Source organism: Neofelis nebulosa, chromosome 8 (genome assembly GCF_028018385.1).
Source record: "Neofelis nebulosa isolate mNeoNeb1 chromosome 8, mNeoNeb1.pri, whole genome shotgun sequence".
In the NCBI taxonomy this organism is placed as follows: domain Eukaryota; kingdom Metazoa; phylum Chordata; class Mammalia; order Carnivora; family Felidae; genus Neofelis; species Neofelis nebulosa.
In genome coordinates, this window is record NC_080789.1 from 82,505,131 (window position 1) to 82,530,869 (window position 25,739).

At 38.8% G+C, this 25,739-nt stretch overlaps 1 protein-coding gene and 1 pseudogene across 3 annotated transcripts in view; one reads left to right on the top strand and one right to left on the bottom strand.

Moving 5' to 3' along the window:
• Positions 1 to 25,739, top strand: part of ITPR2 (inositol 1,4,5-trisphosphate receptor type 2) — a 493,421-nt gene that overhangs the window by 24,306 nt on the left and 443,376 nt on the right. For all 3 annotated transcript variants that reach the window (XR_009265827.1, XM_058743294.1, XM_058743295.1), the window contains exon 2: positions 14,665 to 14,735. Coding sequence is in view for 2 of the 3 variants with exons in the window: in XM_058743294.1 (XP_058599277.1) it covers positions 14,665 to 14,735 (71 nt within the window). In the remaining variant the exon portion in view is untranslated. The remainder of the gene's footprint in view (positions 1 to 14,664; positions 14,736 to 25,739) is intronic.
• LOC131519845 (non-histone chromosomal protein HMG-14-like) lies at positions 20,896 to 21,199 on the bottom strand (annotated as a pseudogene).

A 25,739-nucleotide genomic window follows, 5' to 3' on the forward strand; every position in this document is an offset into this window, starting at 1 on the left:
GCATAATGCTCTTAATTTTTTTGTTTGGTTCATTGTGGACCCATGCTAAGCAGGAGACCATTAGTTTCTTGACAGAGTGGTAATTTTTGAAACTTAGATCTCTAATATGCTCAGATTCTCACCCTGGACTGTTTTTCATGTTCAGTAACTAAATGTGAACTTTTTGGGGAATACTTCCACAACTTTCTTCCTTTTTTTTTTCTTGAAGTCTCAGTTAGATTTGGTTAGAATCTTGTGTGATACCTGACGCACAGTAAGTGGTCAGTTTTATGTGTTTAATGAAAGGATGAGTGAATATAAATTAATGTGTAACAGTGTGCCTCATGAGCAACAGGTCTATGTTATTTTTTCCATTAAAGATCATATTTGAATAACAAGAAGTTGGGTAAATTTTAGATTTACTGAATTAAATTAGTAATAATTATGTGTTTGCTCTGTGCCAGATGCTGCTAGTTTTTTAGCTTTGAAGGTCTTAACTGCACCTTATTTATGGCAAATACTATATTACCATGTGTAATTCCACTGTAAAACCAATATGGTAGGCCTTAAAGAGAGAATAGCTATTTACATCTCTTTTGAATTTCCCTGCTGTTCTTTTTAGTCAGAGTATTGATAGTTTGTATGAAACACATTTATGGCTCTTCAATTTTCTCACCAGGATTGCTGTGCTAGTCTCTAAAGCGGGCTCCCTACTATCTTCCTTATTCCTACTAGTCTGTGCTCAACTCAGCCACCAGTGAGATCTTTTCAGAATCAAGTCAGATTACACTGGCCTTTCTCTGCCCCAAACCTTCGAGTGGCTTCTGTGTCACTTGGAGAAAAAGTTGGAGACTTTACCATGATGTAGGAGGCCTTATGAGAACTGGCCTTCCATTCCTTGGCCTTTCTGACCTTTCCAATAGCTCACTTTCCTCCTCACGGCCATCAGCCACATTGTCTTCCTTGCAGCCCTTGAACACCCCAAACATGCTCCCACTGGAAGGTGTGAACTGGCTGCTCCCTCTGCCTGGAATGCTGTTCTCCTAGATACCTTCCTCGTGTCTTTTTTTTTTCTTTTAGTGTTTATTTTTGAGAGAGAGAGAGAGAGAGAGAGAGAGAGAGCAGGGGAGGGGCAGAGAGAGAGAGGGAGACACAGAATCTGAAGTAGGCTCCAGGGTCTGAGCTGTCAGCCAAGAGCCCAACACGGGGCTCGAACTAATGAACAACGAGATCATGACCTGAGCTGAAGTCAGATGCTCAACTGACTGAGCCACCCAGGTGCCCCTCTCATGTCCTTCAAGGCTTTTAGCATGTTTTACCTTTCCTCTTTTTCTATCACATGTATCCATTAGCACATTATAAAATTTATGTATTTGTTACTGTTTATTGTTTATTATTGGTCCACTCCCCACTACCCCCTGTGAGAGTGCTGGTTTTGTTTGCTCTCAGAACAATGCTTGGCATGTACTAGCTACTAAATATTTGTAGAATGAATGAATGAATAGATTTCCTGATGAAGGGATTTAAATAAATTTTTTCTGAAGTGATTACTGGTGAACTTCTTTCAACAGTTGGTGGTAATAATAAATAGTAATGATGATGAAAGCAAATAATTATTGAGCGTATACTCTGTGCTGGATGTTTATAGTAAATATCGTTAATGGTGATGATGATGATGATGATGATGATGATGATTGCTAACCTTTATTAAATGTTAACTTTGTACCAGGTATTTTGCATTATCAGCTCAGTTAATTTTCAAATCAATTCTATGAAATTAATACTAATATTATCTATTTTATAATTAGGCCAGAGGAATAACTTTCCAACATCACATGGTATGAAATAGATATAACTGTGATAGTAGAATCTCAAAAGAAAACATACATTGTTAAATTTATCATTACCCAATTTTTGTCCTGTTCCAGCAGAAGTCAATATGTCTCTGGGAACTTTCATTTGTGGTTATGATGATCGCTGTCTGAAGAATTAGTATTAGAGTTAAAAATATACTTGTATTTAGAGATAAGTTCATTGCCTAGGATTGATTACAATTGTTTTAAAAATATAATTTATTGGGGCACCTGGATGGCTCAGTCAGTTGAGCCCGACTTCGGCTCAGGTCATGATCTCACCGTTTGTGAGTTCGAGCCCCCGCGTCGGGCTCTGTGCTGACAACTCGGAGCCTGGAGCCTGCTTTGGACTTTGTGTTATCTCCATCTCTCGGCCCCTCCACTGCTCATGCTCTGTGTCTCTCTGTCTCTCAATAATAAACAAATGTTAAAAAATATTAAAAAGAATATAATTTACTGTACAAATTTTAACTTAAGAGTACTACTATTTTTGCCTCCAGGGATTGGATTTTTTTTTTTTTTGGTCTAACCTGGAAACAAGGTAAATAATTTAACAATGCATGTATGTATAACTTTTTTTCTGGCTATCAGACTTTTCTGCTAGTTTTTGTTTACCTTTGATTTTGTCCTCAGTTGGTTCTGCTTTCAGAGGTCCTGTGGGTTGCTTCATTATTTTCAGGTTAAGGATTCATTTACTCTCTCCCACTGAGTCTCTGCCTTTTAATTAAAACACTCCAGAAGAGGGGTTATCTATCATTTCAGCCACAATTAGACCCTTGCCAGTAACACATGTAAGTCTAGGATTATTTTCTTCCTGCACAGAAATGGCTTAAAAGAGAGTCTTATATCCATTGATTCCATCCATACTAATTATAAGTGTTTTAAAATGACATCTGTGTTTTGGGGCACCTGGGTGGCTCAGTCAGTTCAGTTTCCAACTCTTCATTTCAGCCCATGTCATGATCTCACGGTTCTTGGGGTTGAGCCCCACATCACACTCTGTGCTAACATCTAGGAGCTTGTTTGGGACTCTGTCTCTCTCTCTTTCTCTCCCTCTCTCTCTCTTTGCCTCTCCCCCACTGGTGTGCTCTTTCTCCCTCTCAAAATAAATAAACTTAAAAAAAAAATCAAATGACATCTGTGTTTTTTTAAAAACTCATATTTATTCACATTTAGCTACCATTAATGAAATGTTGGAAGCTATGTCTCTGGGAGTTTTTTTTTTTTTTTTTTTAAGAGTTTTGAACTCTTCCCTTTTCTGGTAGTTCTTAGAAATGTACTGGTTCCTTATTGACTCAAAACAAGAGTCATGTGCTGGTAATTTTAACAAGGTAATTGTTATACTCTCCAACTTTCTGGAAAAAAAAATCTAGTTTCTCATGCCGGAATCATTGTGGGAATTGGTTTACAGTTGCCAGAGGTTTTTCCGGCCAGGGAACTTCTCTTGCCAACTGTTTCTTCCTAGGTATATTTCTCTTTTATGTGTGATTAGCCAGGAAATGGTAGTTGGATCTCATAGTCCTCTCCTTTTGGAGAAGGTGGCATACGTAAAGGAACAGGGAAGAGGCATGTCCTTACAGCAGTAAAGCTTAATCACCAATTGAATTGCGCTCTGAAGATTTCCAAGGAAATACTTTTGGCTTACTTATGTTCTTATGTTTTGCTTAGGAGTTCTTACTAATTGGCTTACTTTTTAGGTCTCTTTTAGCCATCCACTTTTAGAATGTATAATTAAATGTTACTTTATGATTTTCTGAGGGGGTGAGCCAAGGATAAACAGTTAGTTGTATCATCACATATTTATTTCATCTTTCCTCTCTGTGATCTTTCTGCTATATTATCATCAGCCTCATTTCATCTTTTGCAATTTGGTTTTTTCACCTGCTTGATTCATTAAAGTATCCATTCATTCATTCAATTGTTTTTTTGTGTACTGACTACATGCTAGTCCCTGTGCTAGTATTGAGGATATAAAGATTAAAAATCTACTGCATGGGTGCCTGGCTAGCTTAGTAAGTGGAGCATGCAACTCTTTTTTTTTTTTTTTTTAATTTTTTTTTTCAACGTTTTTAATTTATTTTTGGGACAGAGAGAGACAGAGCATGAACGGGGGAGGGGCAGAGAGAGAGGGAGACACAGAATCGGAAACAGGCTCCAGGCTCCGAGCCATCAGCTCAGAGCCTGACGCGGGGCTCGAACTCACGGACCGTGAGATCGTGACCTGGCTGAAGTCGGACGCTTAACCGATGCGACACCCAGGCGCCCCTGGAGCATGCAACTCTTGATCTCGGGGTCATGAGTTTGAGCCTCATGTTGGGTGGAGATTACTTAAACAAACAAACAAACAAACAAACAAACAAACAAACAAACTTAAAAGTATATATTCCTGTAATCCTCGAAGAGCTCATTGTTTATAGCAATAGATATCCGCTTGAAAGGGTGCATATCAAATGTGGTGGGACAGTAGAAGGAGACCCCAAGCCTCTGGAGGATGGGTGAGTATGGATTTTTAGCTAAACATAAGTGCGGTATGAACCAAGAGAATAATATTTTTAAAAACCTGTAAATTTAGGGTGTATTTTAGAAATACAGGAGAAATAAGAAAACTATATATAGTAATATTAAAACAGTTGAGGGACCTGGTATAATAATGTTCCATATATTTTTAAAAGAAAATACTTCAGTTACTGAGTTTTATATATTTCCACGAGTAGTGGATATGTTTTATATATGCCCATTAGATTGGCTTGTTATTTATCAGTTTCAAGGCATGTATTCTTACCAAATTTTGTCTGTTTGCCCTATCAGTAATTGAGAAGTGTGTTGAAATCTCTCACTTATAATAATGTCTTTGTTAATTGTTCCCTGTAGTCTATAAATTTTGTTTTATATAATTTGAGGCAATTACATATAAATTTAGAATTGTTATACCTTCTTAGCAAACTGAAACCATTATCTAATGTCCCTATTTATCCTGAATAATGCTTTTTTTAAATTCTATTTTTCCGATGGCATCACTGTGACCATAGCTTTCTTTTGATTAGCATTTTTCTGTTATGTCTTTTTCTATCCTTATGTTTTAGGATGACTCTTATAATTATGTAGGATATGGTTGGATTTTTTCCATCCAATCTGAAAATCTGCTTTTTGGGGGGAATATCTGACTTTTAAACAATAAGTTAAAGTTTTAAATTTATTATGATTATTGTTGACTTATTTCTACACTCTTACTTTGTGCCTTGTATTAATCACAACTTTTCCCTGATTTTTCCTTTTCTTAATTTTTTGGGATGGATTGAAGTTTTGCTTATTTTTCTTTTTATTCCATTCTTCCCTTTCTATTCCTTCTATTTATGTGCTCTGTTTCTGTTGTTTCAGTAGTTTTTATTTTTAAAAATTATACATAATTAAGGAAGTGTAAAGTTAATTGACATTTTAACTTTTAACTGTGTACAATTCGGAACCATGGGACTGACTTTTCAATTTTGATCACTTGCTTTCTGCTTATATGCAGTTGTTCAGTATTTTAGTGCTGTTCTTTTTTAAACTCACATGTTGGTCATTATTATTCTCTTATACAATGATTTTTGTTTAGATTTGTTCATGTTTAACAGTTTTTTCTTTATTTCTTCTAATGAGTTGTATTTTTTTTTTAATAAGACAATATTCCTTCTCCCTGAAGTATAAACCCAATAGCTTTTTAAGTGAAAGTCTGTTAGTAGTAAATTCTTAGTTTTTGTCTATATAATAATGTTTTGATATTACCCTTGTTCTCAAAAGTTAACTTTGCTGGATACACACAGTTTTTTGTTTTGTTTTTTTTAGGTTTTATTTATTTTCAAGAGAGGGAGAGAGACAGAGCATGAGCAGGGGAGGAGCAGAGAGAGAGGGAGACACAGCACCTGAAGTAGGCTCCAGACTCTGAGATTTCAGCACAGAGCCCGATGAGGGACTCAAACTCATGAACCATGAGATCATGACCTGAGCTGAAGTCACATGCTCAACTGACTGAACCACCCAGATGCCCATGGATACACACAGTTTTAACTTGAGGGCTAAATTTTCTCATAGCATTTGAAGAAATGATTCAAGTCTTCTGGCTTGTAGTGTAGATTCTGAGAAGCTTGCAGGCTAACAGGTTGTGTTTTCTGTATCTGTGGATTCATATCTTTGACTAGCTCTGGACGTTTTCTCAGCCATTGTCTCCTTGAATATTGCTTCCCTTTCATTCTCTATAGCCTCTCCTTCCCGGATGTGAATTATATATGCATGGTAAGCTTCTCATCCTACCTTTTATGTTTCTTAACCCCTCTTTCATACCTTCTCTGTCCATCTTGCCCTCAGTTTCATTTTGAGCGATTCTTATGATTTATCTTCCAGTCTTCCAGGTTATTCATTGGCTGTGTCTAATTTACTGTTTTAAACTCACCTACTTATTTCAACAATTATGCTTCATTAAAAAACTTTTTTTTAACGCTTATTTACTTTTGAGAGAGAAAGAGAAACAGAGCACGAGTAGGGAAGGAGCAGAGAGAGAGGGAGACACAGAATCTGAAGCAGGCTCCAGGCTCTGAGCTGTCAGCACAGAGCCTGATGCGGGGCTCGAACTCATGAACCATGAGAGAATGACCTGAGCCAAAGTCGGACACTTAGCCTACTGAGCCACCCAGGTGCCCCATGCTTCATTTTTAGACATTTTCTATCAGATCTGTCTAGTCATTTTTGATTGCCCTTACTCTTTTCTCTCCCTCTTTTTAAATATCTTTTTGTTTTAAAATATTCATAATAGTTATCTTCTATTTTTTAGTTGATAATTATAATACCTATTGTTTTTGCTGATGCATGTATAGCAATTTTTGCCTTGTCTTATTAGTGATTTTTAAAATATTTGATTTGAATCATATTTTAAAATATTTAAAAATATTTCTTTGAATTTAATCTGCAGTATAACAACTATAAACTCTGGACAAACCAGGTGGCAAAAACTCAGAAAGGAATGCCAATCTGGTAAAAGTAAACATCTGGACCTGAATTTTGCCTCATGAGCCACTTTTATCAGTGCCAATGATTTTCTAGCTCTTGGCAGATGATTGAGAACTGATAGTATTAAGGTCAACTCAGCATCACTAAATAATTGACCTCAATTGGTAGAGATGCTCATCCATATCCTGAGAAAGGCATTTTGCAAATGCTTTGATTTCTATGAGAACAGTAATAGGCAGACTAGGAGAAAATGCTGCATAAACTGACTGATGATATTACTGAATTCGAACAGGGCACGGAGGCAGGGTAGAGAGGATCAAGAAAAGGAACTTATTAGATGCAGAAGGAAGATCTGAAAAGAAAAAGTCATGATTTCTTTCTTTGCTGGATTAGGGCTTTAAGCTTTCAAAATATATGGAGAAATCCTTTCTGAAATCTTGGTCAGTTAGATACACATGTTTCTCTTTGAAAGGCAACGTGTAACCTAGTATTTCCCCATTCTCTCCCCCACCCCCATTTCATCAGCCATCTATACTCTGAAAATGATGGCTTCTTGCAGTGATTTCTAAAAAAGGTTAATATGTGCAAGACATTATTGCCTTTGAAGTCCACATGATACCTTTTTAAAAGGTCTGTAAGCCACTCAGGCTGTGATGGCACTGATCAAAAAATTTAAGCACAAGGTTTCCATGTGCTTTTTAGGGTTTTCCATGTGCTTTTTAGGGTTTCCATGCAGTAGTACTTCAAAATTTAGTGTTTATGCTATAATTTATATGTGATTTAGTTTGACTTAATCTTTCATGGAAAAATAACTGTAAACATTTTAAAGACGTAAGAGCAAGCACAATTTCAACTTTGGAAGGAACCAGTTTTAGAAATATCAGCAGCAACAAACCTATGTATGATGGAAACATTGCTATATAAAATTAAACATTCTTAAAATATTTGTGTCAGTAGAAAATGTTATTGTAGTAAGCCCTCTAAAAGGGGAAAATAAATAAAAGGGGAAGACAATGTTAAATTTTCTTGGTTTAATTTTTAGCAACCTCACATTTCAAATGGCAAACAAAGGTAAAATCAGTTCTTGTCATCATAGACAGGCAAAATAGGAATATAGCTGTGAGTGCATTTGGTATGTTGCATATGTTTTGCATTTACAAGGTAGAACACTTTTTGAAAAATATTTATTTTTGAGAGAGACAGACAGTGCAGAGAGGATGCAGAGAGAGGGAGACAGAGGATCCTAAGTGGGCCCTGCGCCAACAGCAGAGAGCCCAATGTAGGGTTCAAACTCATGAACCTTGAAATTGATAGGGAAAAATTATGTTATAAGATGGCCGATGGGACTGATAAGGAAATTCCAGTCGCCGCCTGAAGATTCTCCTTCCAGGTTCTTCTTCCTGCCCCGCTTGCCATGTGCCCCAAATTGCCACTAATGCAGAAGTAACAGACTATAAATTGTCCCCCATGCTTACGCTCCGGGGCTCAGAACTCTGGAGAGCGATCTCCTTGGAGCCTGCCGGTGTGAAATAAACCTCCTGACTTCCAAGATGTCCCAGTGCCCTTAGTTCTTCTGCTGGGTGATCCAGGCCAGGTTCTGTAACAAGATCATGACCTGAGCAGAAGTCAGATGCTTAACTGACTCAGGTGTCCCCAGGTAGAACACTTTTTGGCAGAAAGTTTTGGCAATGTTTTTTTCCCCTCTTTGCATGATTTTAATTGTTTATGGCTTTGTGCAGGGATAAGTCCGCAGGACCTATCAGATATAAGGTATTAGACATTTGTAGAATTTCCTTTTCAGTTTCCCTGATTTATGAGACAAATTAATAGGCATACAAACAAGAATAGGTTGGTTCCTTACTTGAGCAACTTGAGTACTGTAAGTAAAAAATGTCCATATTACTAATGATAAGGTCTTAAGATTTGATGATACCGAGCCCAGTATGATATGGCTCAGTTGTTTAAGTGTTGGACTCTTTTTTTAATTTTTTTTTTTTTTTCAACGTTTTTTATTTATTTTTGGGACAGAGAGAGACAGAGCATGAACGGGGGAGGGGCAGAGAGAGAGGGACACACAGAATCGGAAACAGGCTCCAGGCTCCGAGCCATCAGCCCAGAGCCCGACGCGGGGCTCGAACTCACGGACCGCGAGATCGTGACCTGGCTGAAGTCGGACGCCTAACCGACCGCGCCACCCAGGCGCCCCTTAAGTGTTGGACTCTTGATATCTGCTCAGGTCATGATCTCATGGTTTGTGAGATCCAACCTCATGTTGGGCAGAGCCTGCTTGGGATTCTCTCTCTCTCCCCCTCCCCTGCTCTGTCTCCTTCCCCCCCCCCCCCCCAAAAAAAAAAGAAAAGAGTTTACAATACCATGTTCTAAGACAATGAGTGAACAGAACAAGATTGCATACTGGTACTTTGCTTGGAATGAGAAAATAATGCATAAACTTAAAAAAATTGATACTAAACAGCTAAGTGTTCACATTGCAGTTTGTAAAACATTAAACATGGCAGAATTTGCTATTGAAGAATGATACCGCAAGCCAAACCTAGTTACAAAATAGGAGGAATGAAAAAGCTACAGGAATGGAAGGAACTTGTGAGGTCACAACTGCTCCATTTAAAAAGTAAGGCCCAGAGAGGTTAAATGACCAGTGTAAACACAGCTGCTTTTGTACTGGCAGACCAAGTATTAAAACTTAGTTGTTTTTTTTTTTTTTTAATCCCCTTGTGTTCTAGTGCTGCTTCTAAATGAAGGTGAAAGAGGCAGGTGAATATGTGCTGGCATTAGGGGGCTGTGGTGATGGCTGGTGGTGGGAAGGCGTGGGAAGGAGGCACAGTTTAGGTAAGAAGCCAGAGGATTACATAATTTAAGAGAGAAATTGATATGGCCAGCAAAGTGAATCCAGAGTTGGGGATAAAGTTATTTGTGGTAAAGTTCTCCAAGTACTTTAAGGGCAATTCCATCATGCTTATGAACCTAGCCACAATCCTAACCCCCATTCTTAGTAAACATTTAAAATAACATCCATTGTGGATTCCCCACTTCCTCTTTCCCCCCTAAATTCATTTTGTTTAAATGTGCTTCAGAGTCATTTCATTAGAAATGAACTGTATCACTTAGTGGTATAAGGATCAGATATATGTGGTAGGCAAATATCAGGAAAATAAAATACTTATTTTACTAAGTTTCAAACTAGGAATAGTTTCTTTCATGGTTTCTAAAGGAAAAAGATAGTGACTATTAACTTTAAAAATTAAGACAATTATCAGCAAAATTGAGTTTATTTGAGAATTGAGATTTGGATCATGCAAGCTGTGGCAGAGCCCTAGGCAAGTCCAACAAATGAAGAGGAGGACCATTATTTTATGGAGAAGGAGGAGGAAGTTGGGAGGGGTTGTCTTGATGAAAGTCCAGTGGAGAAAAGTATGAATCCAGGGTGATGATGGTTTCTCATTAGCTGAGTTGAAGGGTAGTTGATTTCTTACAGGAGATGCAGTGTCTTTCCTTGCTGGGGCCTGTAACTGATGATTCTTCCTGTTGATGATTTTATGTTGGGGTCTATAATTGACAATTCTTCGTGTAATTGACCTTGAGTGTCCCCTTCCTATCCTCCTTCCTATCCTCCCTACTCCACTTTTGCGAGATTTCCCTTTACTCACATGACTAATGTATTTTACCCATTATGTGGCATTTTCTTTGCAGTTGGAATAACAAGGGACTGGAGATCAAAGAATAATTTGCTTTCTGTTGGAAATCTTTAAAAAGATTTGATAGCATGTATTTTTATACAATAATTTACTTATACCCCATGCATGTTTCTCAAATATCTGTTGTTTAGTATTGCCTATTTATGCCTTCTATACAAATGGATATTTCCATTTGTATAGATATATGGCATTTATTAGTTTGGGACTTGCTTTTTCTTAAGCTCAACTTTATGTCTTTGAGATTTTCAATGTTGTTGCATACAGCTGCAGTTTATTCACTTTTAAAATAGGTTATCTATTGTATGAAATTGTTCATTTAGTCATAATTTATTTATCCATGCTACTGTTGATGGACATGTTTTTCTCCACTTTTTGCTATCACAAACAATGCTGCCTCAAACACATTTGTACATATCTTCAGATGCATGTTTGCAAGATTTCTCTAGGGGGATATATATATCCAATTAAAATTTAGTTCACATATATTTTTGATTCACATTTATATGTAAAATCATTCAAAGTAGCTATTGAAATCTCCTTACAGAGATATCTTGAAAGGTCTAATAGTTTAGTAATTTTTTTTCTTATGAATTAGAATGAACAAATAACTTACAGTTAAGATCTTTTGAAGAGAAGATATGAAGGATAATGGGTTTTATGATAGTTGAGTTTCAGTGACAGATTGAGCATTTTGGGCTAGATCTGTAATTGCCTGATTTGGACATGAGGAGAATAAATACAGCCCACTGAAAAGTACACTGATATATTGGGTTGGAAGGGGCTATACGAGATATAGTTATTCAGAACAGGCTATCTTGGCCCTTTTCAGGATTTGGTATTTTTGATAATTTTCAGAAACACATCTGGATGGGAAATGTTTCCCACCCTTCCTTACATCTACTTTTAGGCAACTGTTTGTTGGTTCCAGTTAATTTTGACATACCAAAAATAACATCATTGACTTTTTCGGTGATTCAAAAAGTCATCCAGTCATCTACTCAATTAATAATTATTTAGCACCTTTCACATTTGAGGCCTAATGCTTAAAGTTGGGCATATTATGGTGAGCAAAACAGATGGACAGACTCTCTTGGGACTTATAATTTATAGCATTAGAGACCTATATATAAGTAAAAAATTATGATGGAGTGAGATAAGTTTTATTGACGGAGGGTAGCCTAGACTACTATGAGAGTGAAGAATAGGTACTCCTGATCCATTTAAGGAAGGTGAGAGTTTTTTTTTTTTTAAGTTTATTCATTTATTTTGAGAGAGAGAACTAAAGAGTTGGGCGGGGGGAGGAGCAGAGAGGGAGGAGAGAGAGAATCTCAAGCAAGCTCTGTGCTGTCAGCATCAGCACAGAGCCCAGTGTGGGGCTTGAACTCACAAACCGTGAGATGGTGGCCTGAGTAGAAACAAGAGTCAGACGTTTAACTGACTGGGCCACCCAGATGCCCTGAGAGATTTTTTTAAAAATATAGATTCTTGGTCCTGATCCCCAGAAATTTGGTTCTGTAGATGTGGACCAAAGAAACTTGTTGTTGTTGTATTATGTTGTTGTATTATGATGATGAAGATGGTGATGATTTTAACTCCGCACACAATCCAGCCAATTAGCCAAATTTAGAAAATACTGTGTGTGAGTGATTAAAATGGGCACTGATCATGGCAGGGTCTCTTAAATGAACTAGCTAAGGATGGAATGGATGGTTTTTAGATAATTTCTGCTCAGAGGCCAAAGGTTGATCTTTGTATTTATCCCTATTCAGTTGTAAATTCCTGTCTTAGGTTGTAAAAGTTAACTGCCCCAGTGGTGGGTGGGAGGGACTACCTGTACTGATAGTACACACGGAAAGGACCTGGAATTGTTGGTTAGCTATAAACCCAATGAGAGTCAAAGGTGGGCCTGTCTGCCATGGAAGCTGCCATGATTTTAGGACACATAACTAACTGTAAGCTTAGTATTAGAGAGAAGTGGGGAAGGGTCCTCTAGGGAGGATTCGTTGGAGAACACATCTGGACTCATGTGGGTAGTTTCTAGGATCATGTGTAAGGGGCATGTTGACAGTTGAGGTGTATGAAAGGATGTTGAGCTCCTTGATAAATATCCCTACGGAAAAGAATTAGAGAGAAATAGCTTCATTCATCCCAGAATAAGAAAACTTAGTCTACATCATTCCAGAAGAAAGAACTGGGACTAAAAAGGGAAAGTTATTTGGGAAGTAAGTCTCATTTATTCACCGACTCATTTATTCATATAACAAATATTTAGTATCTACTGTAACTCATTCCCAAAGTTGCCAAAGATATACTAGTAAACAAGATGGATTCAGTTCCTGACTTCATGAAGTTGCGATTTATTAGAAGATCCAGACAATTAAGCAAGCAGTTTAATGAAAATGTGATGAAAAGTATGGTAATGGGAAAGCCAGGATGCTATTTCCCCTCCATGTAAAACACCTTTCTGATATTAATACTATCAGAAAGATGGTAAATGATGAATACTCTGACCTTGGAGATAACTTAAGAAGAGGCTGTTGGGGGGTAATGAAGAAGTTTTGCCAATAACTACCATTAAAATCCTGTGTAACTTTTAGCATCAATGATTGTATATGGCTTTGTAACAGATTCACACTTCCTTGCTTTTTTCCCCATTCCTATCCTGTCCTTCCCTTTCTTCCATTCTCATTTGCAGTTATTTAAGGCTGTATGATGAAATGATTTTGTGATTTTCACAGATGTTTGTATATAAGGAACAGGGCCAATTCTTAGAACTGAAATCATTCGTAATTATGTTTTAATCTGGGCTATCATGTAATGGATAGGCATAGTGTTTATGTAAATGCACTGTGATCTGATTTATAGCTTCAGTTTTTCCCATTCCTCTTGATGATTAATGAATGCAGATGGGGACTCTTAGTGGGCATAATAGTGGAAGCCTATATATCTGGGGAATCGGGTGTGCACAAAGAATGAGTAGAATGTCAATGCTGTTTTTCATAGAACTTTTATGTGTTCTAGATAAGATTATGGTTGCTTTGATCATTATGTTTTGAATTCTTAACATGTCTTAAGTAATTAGAAAAGCTGACCTTTAATTCACAGCATTAAAAAAAATTAAATATTATGTTGTGACATTCTCAGGACTCTATGAGCCTTTCATATTTAGTGTTATAGGCTGAACTTGGATACTGTGAAGGTTTGGGTTTGCTTTCTCTTGACCCAATGTGACTTCCTGTTTCTAATAAAAACAGTTTTAAAGACTTTTAAAAGGAATATCTTGCATGCTTGGCAGCTCTTGTAAAACCACATGTTAGTATACCAGTGTGAATGAAGTATATTATTTAAAGAAAGAAATATCAAAGAACCATATTGCTCGACCAAATTGGCATTTTGTTTTGTGGAAATTGGATGCCATAGAACAATCTGGTGATTTAGGAAGTGTCTGCTTTTGGTAACCAGATGAATCAGGAACCAAAAGTTTCATTTTGATTTGGTTAATCATCCTAAGTCAAGGGGACACCTGAGTCACAAATTGGGGTTTACTCTGTGCTGGAGTTGATGCAAAGTAGTGATTCTGGTTATAATGGTTTTTTGTTTGTTGCAACTTGGTCACCTACTTTGAAATGAATTCATAAATTTAGTAAATTACATGCATTCTCACAATATCCTGGAAAAAATCCAGTTATTCCTACCACTCAGTCAATGAAGAAAATGAACGTTCGTGAAGAAGCTTTGATAGTTAGATAATTCTCTTTGATCAGGAGGTTCATGTCTCCTGGCTTTCAAGTCCTGTGCCTGAGAGCTTCTTTCTCTTGGTATTGTCCTAGAAGTTGGCTTCTCATAAATATTTTAATAGGCATTAAGTATGTTTTTGTAACTACAAAGATGATTTATTCATTTGGTTAATATTCATTGAGTACCTAGTATGTATCAAGGTCTCTTCTAGAAGCAGTCTGTATGGTAAGGAATAAGGCCGGCAAGGCCTAAATCTTTTTATAAATTTATGATTGTAAAAAACTTTCATGGTGGAAAATGGTATTAAAACTCTTTGTAAATATTTATACAATGGCCACATGCAGTCTGTGCTGTATGAACATGATGATGTTAACGATGTAAACATGCTTTTCTTCTAGGTTAGTGGATGACAGATGTGTGGTGCACCCGGAGGCGGGAGACCTTGCGAACCCTCCCAAGAAATTCAGAGGTAAGAAATAAATTTTTAACATATTTAAGATATACATATTTATAAAAATATATTTTTATTATGTGGCCAAAGGGCATGGGATCATTTTTTTGTCTTAAAATAAATCATGCTAAAACTTTATTCAATGTGAAACTGTCATATATAAATATGTCCACTGAAAATTTTTTCAAAAATTTCTCCATTGTTTCTCTTCTTTTATATGTAGGAGGATTTACATTGGAAGAAGAGTTTCAATTTTTGTTTTGCTGGACAGTAGTTTATCTGTTGAAAGGAAATCTTGGTAATTAACTCTGAAAGGCTACTTTTCAAACCAATAAATACAGCCGAATATTTATTTGTGAGACTTATGCTGTAAATGTTAGCGTTTCATGATCAACTCTTCAGTGTAGCTTTGTAAAGTCTGTAGCTGGGTGACAGTGATTTGTTAGCTCAGCTTTTAAAATGTCACTTTGGATGGCATGTAATAACTAATGATTGTCTTAGAACTCCTTTCTAAGTATAATTTTTGTGTTAGCTTGGTAATATATCAACTGAGACATTGGTCATAATAGGAGACCAATTATAACTTGACTGTTATGAAGGAAGGATTAATGGAATCTGCAGAGAATCCTAGACAAACTAAAACCAATAATTACAAGCTTCTCAAATCAATTTCATAGTTTGTGTGTACTTACAATAATAAAAATAACTTTGAAGAAGCACTCACTTTGAACACACTGTGTAAGCATTCCTTCTCATAATGGTGAAAAGCAGCTTTCATAGGGGATAAAAATCTGGAGAGAGAGAGAGAGTAGAAGGGGTTCCCCAGATCCCCAGACCCAAGTCAGGGTGTGCTGCTTCCTGCGCTGGGGAAGGATGTGTTCAACATTTGACAGGTATTTCCCTTGTTTCACTCCTTGTGATAGACACTTTCCATCCAAGTCTCATTATAAGAATATATATTTCATTTTATCCAAACTCAGAATGTTGTGGGGGGCACCTGGGTGGCTCAGTTGGTTGAGCATCCCACTTCGGCTCAGGTCATGATCTCATGGTTCATGGGTTCGAGCCCTGTGTTGGGCTCTGGGCTGACAGTTCAGAGCCTGGAGCCTGCTTCAGATTCTGTGTCTCCCTCTCTCTCTGCCCCAACCCTGTTTGCACTTTGTATCTCTCTCAAAAATAAATAAACATTAAACTCAAAATGTTGTGGAGAGAGTGACAAAAACAATAGATAATTTTTGACTTAAATTGGTCACTTTGAATAAGAAATCCAGATTTTTCTCTATGTGGAGATATTAACATAAAACAGGCTGTGGAAGATACACTGCCCATTGGAAGCACCATAAGACTATGTACTAGGGACCCTCCGCTAACCCTGGGCAGCGGAGGTGTTCTCTCCACAGTCCTCACTGAGGATGGACTCATGATAAAACTGCGCTGAAGGAGAGTCAGCAGTGCGGCAGGTGAGTAGAGTGGTAGCACATTAAAGATAAAAAGAAAATTTTTCAGGGCAAACTGGGACAACAAATCTGTGTTTATAACAGGAAAAAGCATGGGGTTCGGGTTTTGACTGTACTGCTCACTGGCTGTGTCATTGTAAGTAGGTCACCTAACCACTTTGAGCCTCAAAGGACATTTGTCATTGGCTGATGGGAGCAGGGGTGGGTAATAACAAGAACAATGCCCACCACACAGAGCTTTCTCAGGCCTAAATCTTTCCAGAGAATAAATGTAAAGTGTTTTAAATCATTACAGAAATGATAGCTAACTTATAATAGAAAGGCATCATGTATTTCCTTTTAACGTATTTGACTCTGCTCTTAGATTGTAACCTCTTTAGGGACAGGATTCTACTCTTTTTTTGTGTGTGTTTTCCAGGCATTTGCCCATACTAGACATCCAAAAAATAGCCATTAGATGGTTTTGGATGAGACACCCAAACTCTCCCTGGGGCCAAGTGACAAAACTTGGTTCCTGGGACTGCTCCACACTTCACTGCCACGAGATTGGATAGTCTTACTCCTCTGTTGGTAAGGGGGTGGGGGATTCCTCTTTCACAGATAACCTTCAGGGTTTGTGGCCACCTTTTTTTTCTTTTCCTTTTTCCCAGTGAAGTGAATTGTTTTAAAGCATTAAGATTATTTTAGTGTATGTGAAGGAACACCATGGTAACACTCTGTACCCGGTAGGTAATTATATACAGATGCTTGGTGTCATTATTCAGCGGGCACTGGCTCAAAGTATGAATCACTCAGGTGCTCTAGCCCGCCCCTGGAAGGCTGGCTTTTCCTGTAATCTGATACTTTAGGTCATTGTCCTTACTAGTTTGCTCTTATTTTCTATCTTATTCCATTCATCATTGGAGAAGGAGGGCCCCCCCCCTTTTTTTATTGGGGATTTAGGGTTTCCTTTTATCTTAAAGCTCTGACTCTTTTCTGATGATTCTTGGAACTCTGTCATGGCAGAGCCATGGAGGAGAATTCCGAGTTGGGCTTGCCTCTGCCTTGGTCTCCAGACTACTCAGAAGCCACAAGCAGGCCTTGTTGTCCCAGATGTCATGTTTTTCGGCATAACTTGTCCTCTTACAGCTCTTGCATTTCACCGTTCTCTGCCTGTGGTGTATTTCCCTGTGCCCTCTGGCTTTAAAAACCATCACTTTTTCATAGATTTGCCGCCCAGCATCACCACCCCTGCATTTCCAGACTCCTCTGCCAAGTTTCCAGAGCACCCTCCCTTATTGTTACTTTTTAGATAAGGTGAAGAAACAATAGCATATCACAGTTCCGCTACACCTCAGTTCCTCTCGTCTCAGCCACACAAATGGTATTCTCAAATTAATTTGGAAAGATTTTTGTTTTTCACAGTCTGTTATTTGTTCAAGTGAATCATATGGTTGTAAAGCTTCTAGGCAATTAGAAGTTAATCTACTGCAACTCCCCCAGTGTTTGGAATGAGGAGGCAAAGTTCCAAAAAGGTTAAAATGATTCTCTCCAATACACACAATTATACAACGAAATATTCTTTTGACTATGTCACATTGCCTCACATATGAACAGAGGAAGCTGAATTTTAACAAATAACTTCCCAAGGGCTATTTAAAACCCGATTGATAGCTATTTTTCAGTAGACACCACACAATCAGACTAATACTAACAGAAGCACAGTGGCTTTCTCTTGTGAGTGCAAAATTCCTTTCATGGTCAAATATTGTCTATTTTCTTAAAAGATAAACTTTAAACTGTGGAATAAATTCAGAAGTACAGAAGAGTTGTAAAAGCAGCATAGAGAGTTCCCTTTCACCCAGTTTCCCCTTAGGTTAGCATCTTACATCACCAGGGTGCATTTGGTTATGCTAAGAAATTACTATTTGTACATTATTATTGACTAAATTTGAGACTTCCTTTGGATTTCACTAGTTTTTTGGCTACTTGCCTTTCCTTATTCGTGATTGCATTCAAGATCCCACAGCGTATTTAGTTATCATGCTCTTTAGTCTAATCTGGTCTGTGACATTTTCTGTCTTTCCTCATTTTTCATGACCTTGATACTTTTGAAGAATACTGGCCAGGTATTGTGTAGAATGTCCCTCATTTGGGGTTTGCCTAATGTTTTTGTCATGATTAGACTGGCGTCAAGTTTGAGAAGAATACCACTGAGCTTCACTGCCCTTCTTGCAACATATCAGGGACACAAAATATCAACATGTTTGATCACTGGTCCTGGTTTTTTGATATACAATTTAATCCTCCTTTATACTAAATTATGGCAGTTATTTTTGTTGAATTTATATTCTTTTGGTTTTCCTTTTTTTTTTTTTTTCCTAGTTCCTTTATATACTTCTGTCCCTACCCCTAACCCCCTACTCTGTAGAAAGCTCTTCTCTGATGTGGATTTTTCTTAAAGTCTTTGCTCTACTGATACACGTACATTTTATTTTGGAAGGAGAAGCTAATATAAATCAAGGCAAAAGAGGCTGTGTGTCCTTTTATTACCATCAGGGTGATAAAATATAGAAGTAATAGAGGGGTGCCTGGGTGGCTCAGTCGGTTAAGTGTCTGACTTCACCTCAGGTCATGATTCCATGGTCTGTGACTTTGAGCCCTGCATCAGGCTCTGTGCTGACAGCTCAGAGCCTGGAGCCTGCTTTGGATTCTGTGTCTCCCTCTCACTGCTCCCCACCCCCTCTCGCTCACACTCTCTCTCTCTCTCTCTCTCTCTCTCAAAGATAAATAAACATTAAAAAAAATTAAAAAAAAAAAGAAGTAATAGAGAACCCAGGAAGCCACACACCGCCCCCCCCCCCCCCCCAGAGGGACTGAGGGAAGAGAAGATGGCCCCTTCTTCTGGTTGATTAGATACTCCCCAGGGTTGGCCTTGGCCCATTTGGTCTTGCAGTTTTCAGCTCTTGAGATCTGTGGTCATTTGACATGTGACTGTTTCGTAACCTACCATGCCTATCAAGTGGACACATCTAGCAAGCAAAAAGTCATTCTGAAGCAGTCAGAATGCTTCCGGAATTAGAGCTAAAATAGAGAAATCTACTCTGTTGTGCAACACTAATGTAGGTAGTGAAAAATCAGGGACTTGGGAGAAGATTGACAAGATTATTTCTTCAACTCAATTCCTTTTCTTCACATAATTCAAGGAAGTCTCTTTGAAGGCTGGGACTGTCACCTTTTGCCTCCAGTCATGGAGGTTACACACACAAGTGCTTAAGTGAGAAAGCCATCTTGCAAGGTAGTACCTTTGGATTTTTGTGTAGTTGACCGTGTCAGCCTTGCGTAACACAGTGATTCACCAGTATGAGCCAGTTTAACAATTGCTGTGTTGGATTTCTTCAGAATTAGGGTTAGTGTAATTACTTGATGATGACTGAAACAATTTCAGATTTGAAATAACATTGGTTGAGCATTTAAACCATGCTACGCTGTGCTTGGGGCTTCCTATGCATGATTATGTGGTAATTACAATACCCCTATAAAGTGGAAATTGTTGCTCTTCCCAGTTTTGCAGTTGACAGAGTCAAGTACAAAGAAGTTACGCCGCTGTCTTAATGTCACTGATTCCAGAGCTGTTTGTTTTGAATCACTATGCCATACCGTGTACTGAACTATGCCCTCCTATAAGTTTTAGTTGTTGGTTCTAAAAAGCCACACAGATTAAATCTAATTCCTCTTCCACACAACAGCCCTTTTAAATACTTGTTTAGAATGATCATGTTTCTGCAGATTTTTCCTCCTGCAGGCTTAATTTTTAAAAACTCTTTCGCCTGTGGCCAGTCACAAAGTCTTCAGTGATTTCTCCAGTTTTCATTATACTGTCTTGTTTGTTTTCTGGTTGGGCTTCTATTTGTCGGTGTAATTCTTTTTTTTTTTTTCTTTCATAAGTGAGTTTTTATTGGTTGTTCTGAGGATCAGTACAGATGATTCAATTTGTACACAATGCTTAATCTATGTACCAAGAATCTAAAAAATCATGTAGTTGTGATTCTTTTCCAAAAGTTATTCCAGTGACCTTCCAGCTTAAAATTTGGAGGCAGATTTTCCTTAGCAGTACATCAAGTACCAATATCTTCAAATGTTGATATGCTGTTGCATTGTTAAGCCCCCTTGATTCACAATTTAATATCATATATACTACATACTCAATGTTCAATTTTGCACAACATCTTAACAAAGTTGCTAGGAAATTGGGCTACCACCACCAAGATGTTACAGAATGCACAAAATTCTGACAGGGGAGAGCTAAGATCAAGGAAACAATTCTACCAAAAACAACATGGGGATACAAGTAATTTAAAATGTTCAAGACATTAAACGCACGACTGACTCTAAATTGCCTTTTAGTATGTTTGGTATTATAGGATATAAAAACTATCCCATACGTGGAATGTTAAGCTGGCACCTAAGACGATCACAGCCTCCTGTATTTTCTATTTTCTGGTTGTACAACCCCACTGTTTTCTGGTTGTACCAAAAAATGAACACCCAGCAAGTGATTTCACCTCTTCAAAAAAAGCATTTACACTTAAAAAAAATGGGATGAGGTGGGATCTCCTCCTTCTTAAAAATGTTTCTAGAGCTACTAAAAAACTTGCATTTACAAAATAACTGATAAAAATATTCCTCTGGGTTGTACAAGAAGGGAGACAGCAAACACCGATAAGACCTGGGATATGATATTAATCAGACTTGGCTTCTTTCTCTCCTGCTTCCTCAGAGGCTGCACTCTCCTCGTTTTCAGTTTCTCCATTTTCTGCAGGCAAGTCTTCTTTCGTGTCTTGGTGAGCCCCTTCAGCCTGTTTTCCCTTTGCTCCCCCTTTCCCCTTTGCACTTATTGTCTGAAGATTTATCCTTTCCCCGCTGCCGCCTTTTTCTGCTTCGCTTCCACTTTTGCAGGAGCAGGTTGAGCTGACAACCTCACCCACCTCCTCTTGGGCTCCTCCTTCCCGCCCCCTCAGCGGAGCTGACCTCCCTCTTGGGCATCCTGGTGGTGAGACTGGCGTGTGCAGGTGCCTGCTGGCTGCCCATGCCCAGAGCCTTCAGGAAGCCCAGCTGCCTGGCCACTGCCAGAGGTGCTGCAACCCCGGTCAGTGTAATTCTTGGTGGTTGTAGAAAGAAGAGAACGTAGTACATTTGGGTGCAGTATTATGAGACTCTTATTTTGGGATACTGTGCTTGTGGCCCAAGAGTCCTGGGCAGGATCCCTAACTCACCTCCAGCTGTTAGTCAACCTAGATTCCTGATGTGTTTTCATTTGCATCTCTAATCCTCATTTTCCTCCTCCTGTGCTGTATAATTGGTACTTTGGTACCAAGCAGAGAATCTGTTACATTTCATCTTATTAGCATTGATTAGCTCATTATTCTAGCCTGCCACTCACTCTGACTCTCTCTCTCTCTCTCTCTCTCTCTCTCTCTGATCTTAACTCTTATCCAAATTATTTATTCAAACTCCCAGGCTTATGACACCTGGAAATTCGTTAAGTTGGTTCAAGGTAAATGTGTGATCCATGTGTTATTCCAGTATTTTTGAATATCTCTGAGAAGTAGATTAGGAATGTGTATGTCAGCGTCCCTACAAATCAGACCTTGGAAGGCGTGGATGGAGGTAGTCAGTTTGGGAGGTGATCTCTTGCAGCACGGATAATGGAGTGGGGGAGAGTGAGCCTAAAGAAAGAAAAGGCAACAAATTGTTCATGAATGTCCACCACTGTGGCAACCAGAGCTCAGTGCTTCTGGGACTCCATGGGGACCATGCCTCAGAATCTCCTACCCATGGACAGAAAGTCTGGGGCCAAATTCTATCCTCTGTGGGTTATGGGTTGGCCCTCTTCCACAGCACACTTCTGGACTGCTCCTCTTTGAAGCTGAGCAAGGTCTCCAAGTATCAGGGAAAGCTCTCATAAAGGAGATGGAGGGGTTCGAGTTTGGAGGCTGCTGGCATGCTGGGAACTGTCCACTGCAGTTGTCAGTGAGCTTGGGCCTGAAGACAGTCACATCACTTGTGCCTGCTCGGAAGTTGCACCTGTTTCCTTACTTGAAAGACCCGCAGTTAGACTATAAACTGTATGAGGGTAAATACTATGTTAGCCTTGCATTCTGGGGAATTGCCAAGATCAAGAACAGTGCTTTGCATATTGTCAGTGCTGAATGAATTTTCGTTGAATTAATGAATAAAGTTCTAAAAAAATTATAACTCTTAAAGGCAATATAATTTCAGATGCTTGTTTTGGGGTCTTAACGCTACCCAGCGTGTAACAAAATTGCTGGCTGATGAGTTGTTTTAAAATAAAACCATGTGCGGCATCTGGATAGCTCAGTCGGTTAAGCCCCCAACTCTTGGTTTTGGCTCAGGTCATGATCTCATGGTTCTGGAATTCAAGTCCTGCATTTGACTCTGCACTGACAGTGTGGAACCTGCTTGAGATTCTCTCTCTCTGTCCCTCCCCCACTTGTGCACTCTCTCAAAATAAATAAATAAAAACTTTACATAAAATATGTAAAGCAATGTGTAGACCTGTTGTCTTTTTTTTTTTTTTTAACAATTTATTCATTTTTGAGAGATAGAGAAAGAAAGAGTGCGAGCGGGGTAAGGGCAGAGAGAGAGGGAGACACAGAATCTGAAGCAGGCTCCAGGCTCTGAGCTGTCAGCACAGAGCCTGATGCAGGGCTTGACCGCAAGACCATGACCTGAGCCAAAGTCGGATGCTTAACCAGCTGAGCCACCCAAGCACCCCTATTTTGTTATAGTCTTACATTCTACTCTAAATTTAAGTTCATTGGTATCAAGTGTGCATTCTAACATATAAATCTGTAGGGTGAATAGCAGAAGATGAAAACTTCTATGTGTATCGAGTGACTTTTTTAGCATTTTATACTTTCCTACTACACAAAGAAGTTTAGAAAAGTCCAATGGATTTCCAAACCAACATTACATGCTTTATACAAAAATTTAAAATTCTCTAGTCGAATGTTACTGCTGTGCCGATCATGTGTCATTATGGTATGTCATCACAGTAAGAACCTTCTGCGCTAATATTAAACTCCAGGAGGCAGTGGAAATTGGATACTAAGTTTACTCTTCTCAGGGAGGTTTCGGAGAAGGCCTAAAGGGTGAAATGAAAAGAGACTGCCTCTTTGCTTCTTCTGTTGGAGCTAGTCAGGGTTGTAAAAGTGTTCGCACTTTAAAATCCTTCAGTCTCTATTGGAGGAGTTTGCTGTGGTTCTGAATGGTCAAACCAGATTGCTTTGGAAGCCTCACAAATTGGTATGTAGGGTAGCACTCCCACAATTATTGTGTATCTAAGATAAATACACTACGTGAGCTTTGATTTGTGGCTTTATGTTGTGAAGTTTAATTCCCTCCCTTCAGAAGTGAGGGACAGACAATGAACACTTGTAATGTGTGTGTTTAATGGCGTTAGGACCACTGTCTTTCCAGTGGGACTTGCCCACTTGCTAATCGTGTATCGATGGGCCAATTCCTGTGCTGCTAGCTCTTGTGTAAAAATCTCTCTTCTAATATTGGGTATGAAGTTGGTTGTGTGTCTAACTTCCTTATAAACACTGAATAAATGCCCTTTGTGAGAATTTTAATAGCCACGACTATACTCTTTCTAAGAATAGAAAGTCCTAAATGTTGGATTTCTTACCTTTGAGGCCTTAAGGTAGCCTTTATCCATGTTACCTTGTTTAATTCTTAATAGTGCCATTCTACAAACGTGGAAGCCACTCTTCAGAGAAGTAAAGTCATCTGCTCAAGGTCACACAGTTACTAGGTGGTGAGGCAAGTTTCTTTGAAGCTAGTATTCTTCAATACTGTCAGATCTTGGGATATGTTTGGTAGAGATTTATTCAATATCCACTGTGCTCAGTGCAGTGTGTGAACTTGTTGCTACAGTTCAAGCCAGTCAGAAATGAATGCTGCTCTCAAGGAATTTATAATCTAATGAGGGAGATAAGATGTATTGGTAAACAATTATAGCACAAGGTAGAAAGTGATAAAGGCTAAATAAAAAGGTGTGGTGATGGTATTGCAGGAGGATGGAGATTGTAATTTCCTGTTTTGAGAGGTGAGGAAAGCTTCTTAATTAAGATAGCATTTGACTTGTAGGTTAAAAAATGGGTACCCGTGGGGGAGGCACATCCAGGTTTTCAGGCTGAGTATGAACCTCTTCATGAAAGTAGTTCCTGGGTAATAATAGTTGGTATGCAAAGCTAAATTGCATGTCTTCTTAAAACAGTGACGGAATGCTTGGCATTCTTTCAAATATAATGCCGAGATGAAAGCACTAAGCCATTATCCCAGTAAATGTGGTTTTCTAGAAGATAAGCGAATGATAATTACATGTGACCAAGCCTATTATACTGCCACCCCGGCTGCTGATCACAAACATTTATTTAGTTTTTACTCTATATTAGGTAATGTTCGAAATGCTTCACATTCTACTAATCCATTTAATCTTTACACAACCCTAAGAGATAAGTGCGATTATTGAAATATTATTACCTGCATGAGTTAGGTAGGTGCTAGGCCAGAAATAAAACAACAGCAGCAGCAACAACACCAAAAACCAATGGCTTATCTAAGATAGAAGTTATTGGAGAAGGCCATGTGAAGACAGAGACAGAGCATGCAGTTATGTTGCTACAAGCCAAGGAATACCTTGGGCCACCAGAAGCTGGAAGAGACAAGACAGTATTATTTCCTAGAGCCCTCAGAGGGAATATGGCTCTGTCAACACCTTGACTTTGGACTTATGGCCTTCAGAACTCCACGAGAATAAATTTCTGTTTTAGCCACCAAGTTTGTAGTCATTTGTTATGGCAACCACAGGAAGCTTATACATATGGCCACATCTTGCCACAAGGAGACTGAGGAATGTGGTGGTTAGTGGGCTGGCCCCATGCCTACCTAAACTCAAGAGTTCTATTACTGAAAGGAAGAAGAGAGGGGTGCCTGGGTGGCTCAGTCGGTTAAGCATCCGACTTTGGCTCAGGTCATGATCTCGCAGTTTGCGAGTTCGAGCCCCGCATTGGGCTCTGTGCTGACAGCTCAGAGCCTGGAGCCTGGTTTGGATTCTGTGTCTCCCTCTCTCTGCTCCTCCCCCACTCATGCTTGCGCTCTCTCTCTCTCTCAGAAATAAACATTAAAAAAATTTTAAAAAGGAAGAAGAGAATGGGTATTGGGGGTGAGGGGTAATATTCTCTGGCACATCTCATTTTATAGCTGAGGAAATTGAGGTATGGAGAAGTTATATAACTTGTTCGAGGTTTTCCAATGGAAAGGAAGCAAAGCTTTGATTGAAATCCTGACCCTTCACCATTAACTACATTGCTTTGAAGCCCAAGGGGCTTCAGAAGCACAGAGAAGAGGATTTTAAGTGGCTTAGGAATTCAGAGGAAGAATGGAGGTGAGCTAGAGCTGTGGAAGAATGGGTGGTTGTTAGCTAGCTGGAAAGGAGGGGGTTTGAGGAGAAAGAGGCATTTCTGGCTGAGGTGCAGAGGTGTGCAGCGACATGACC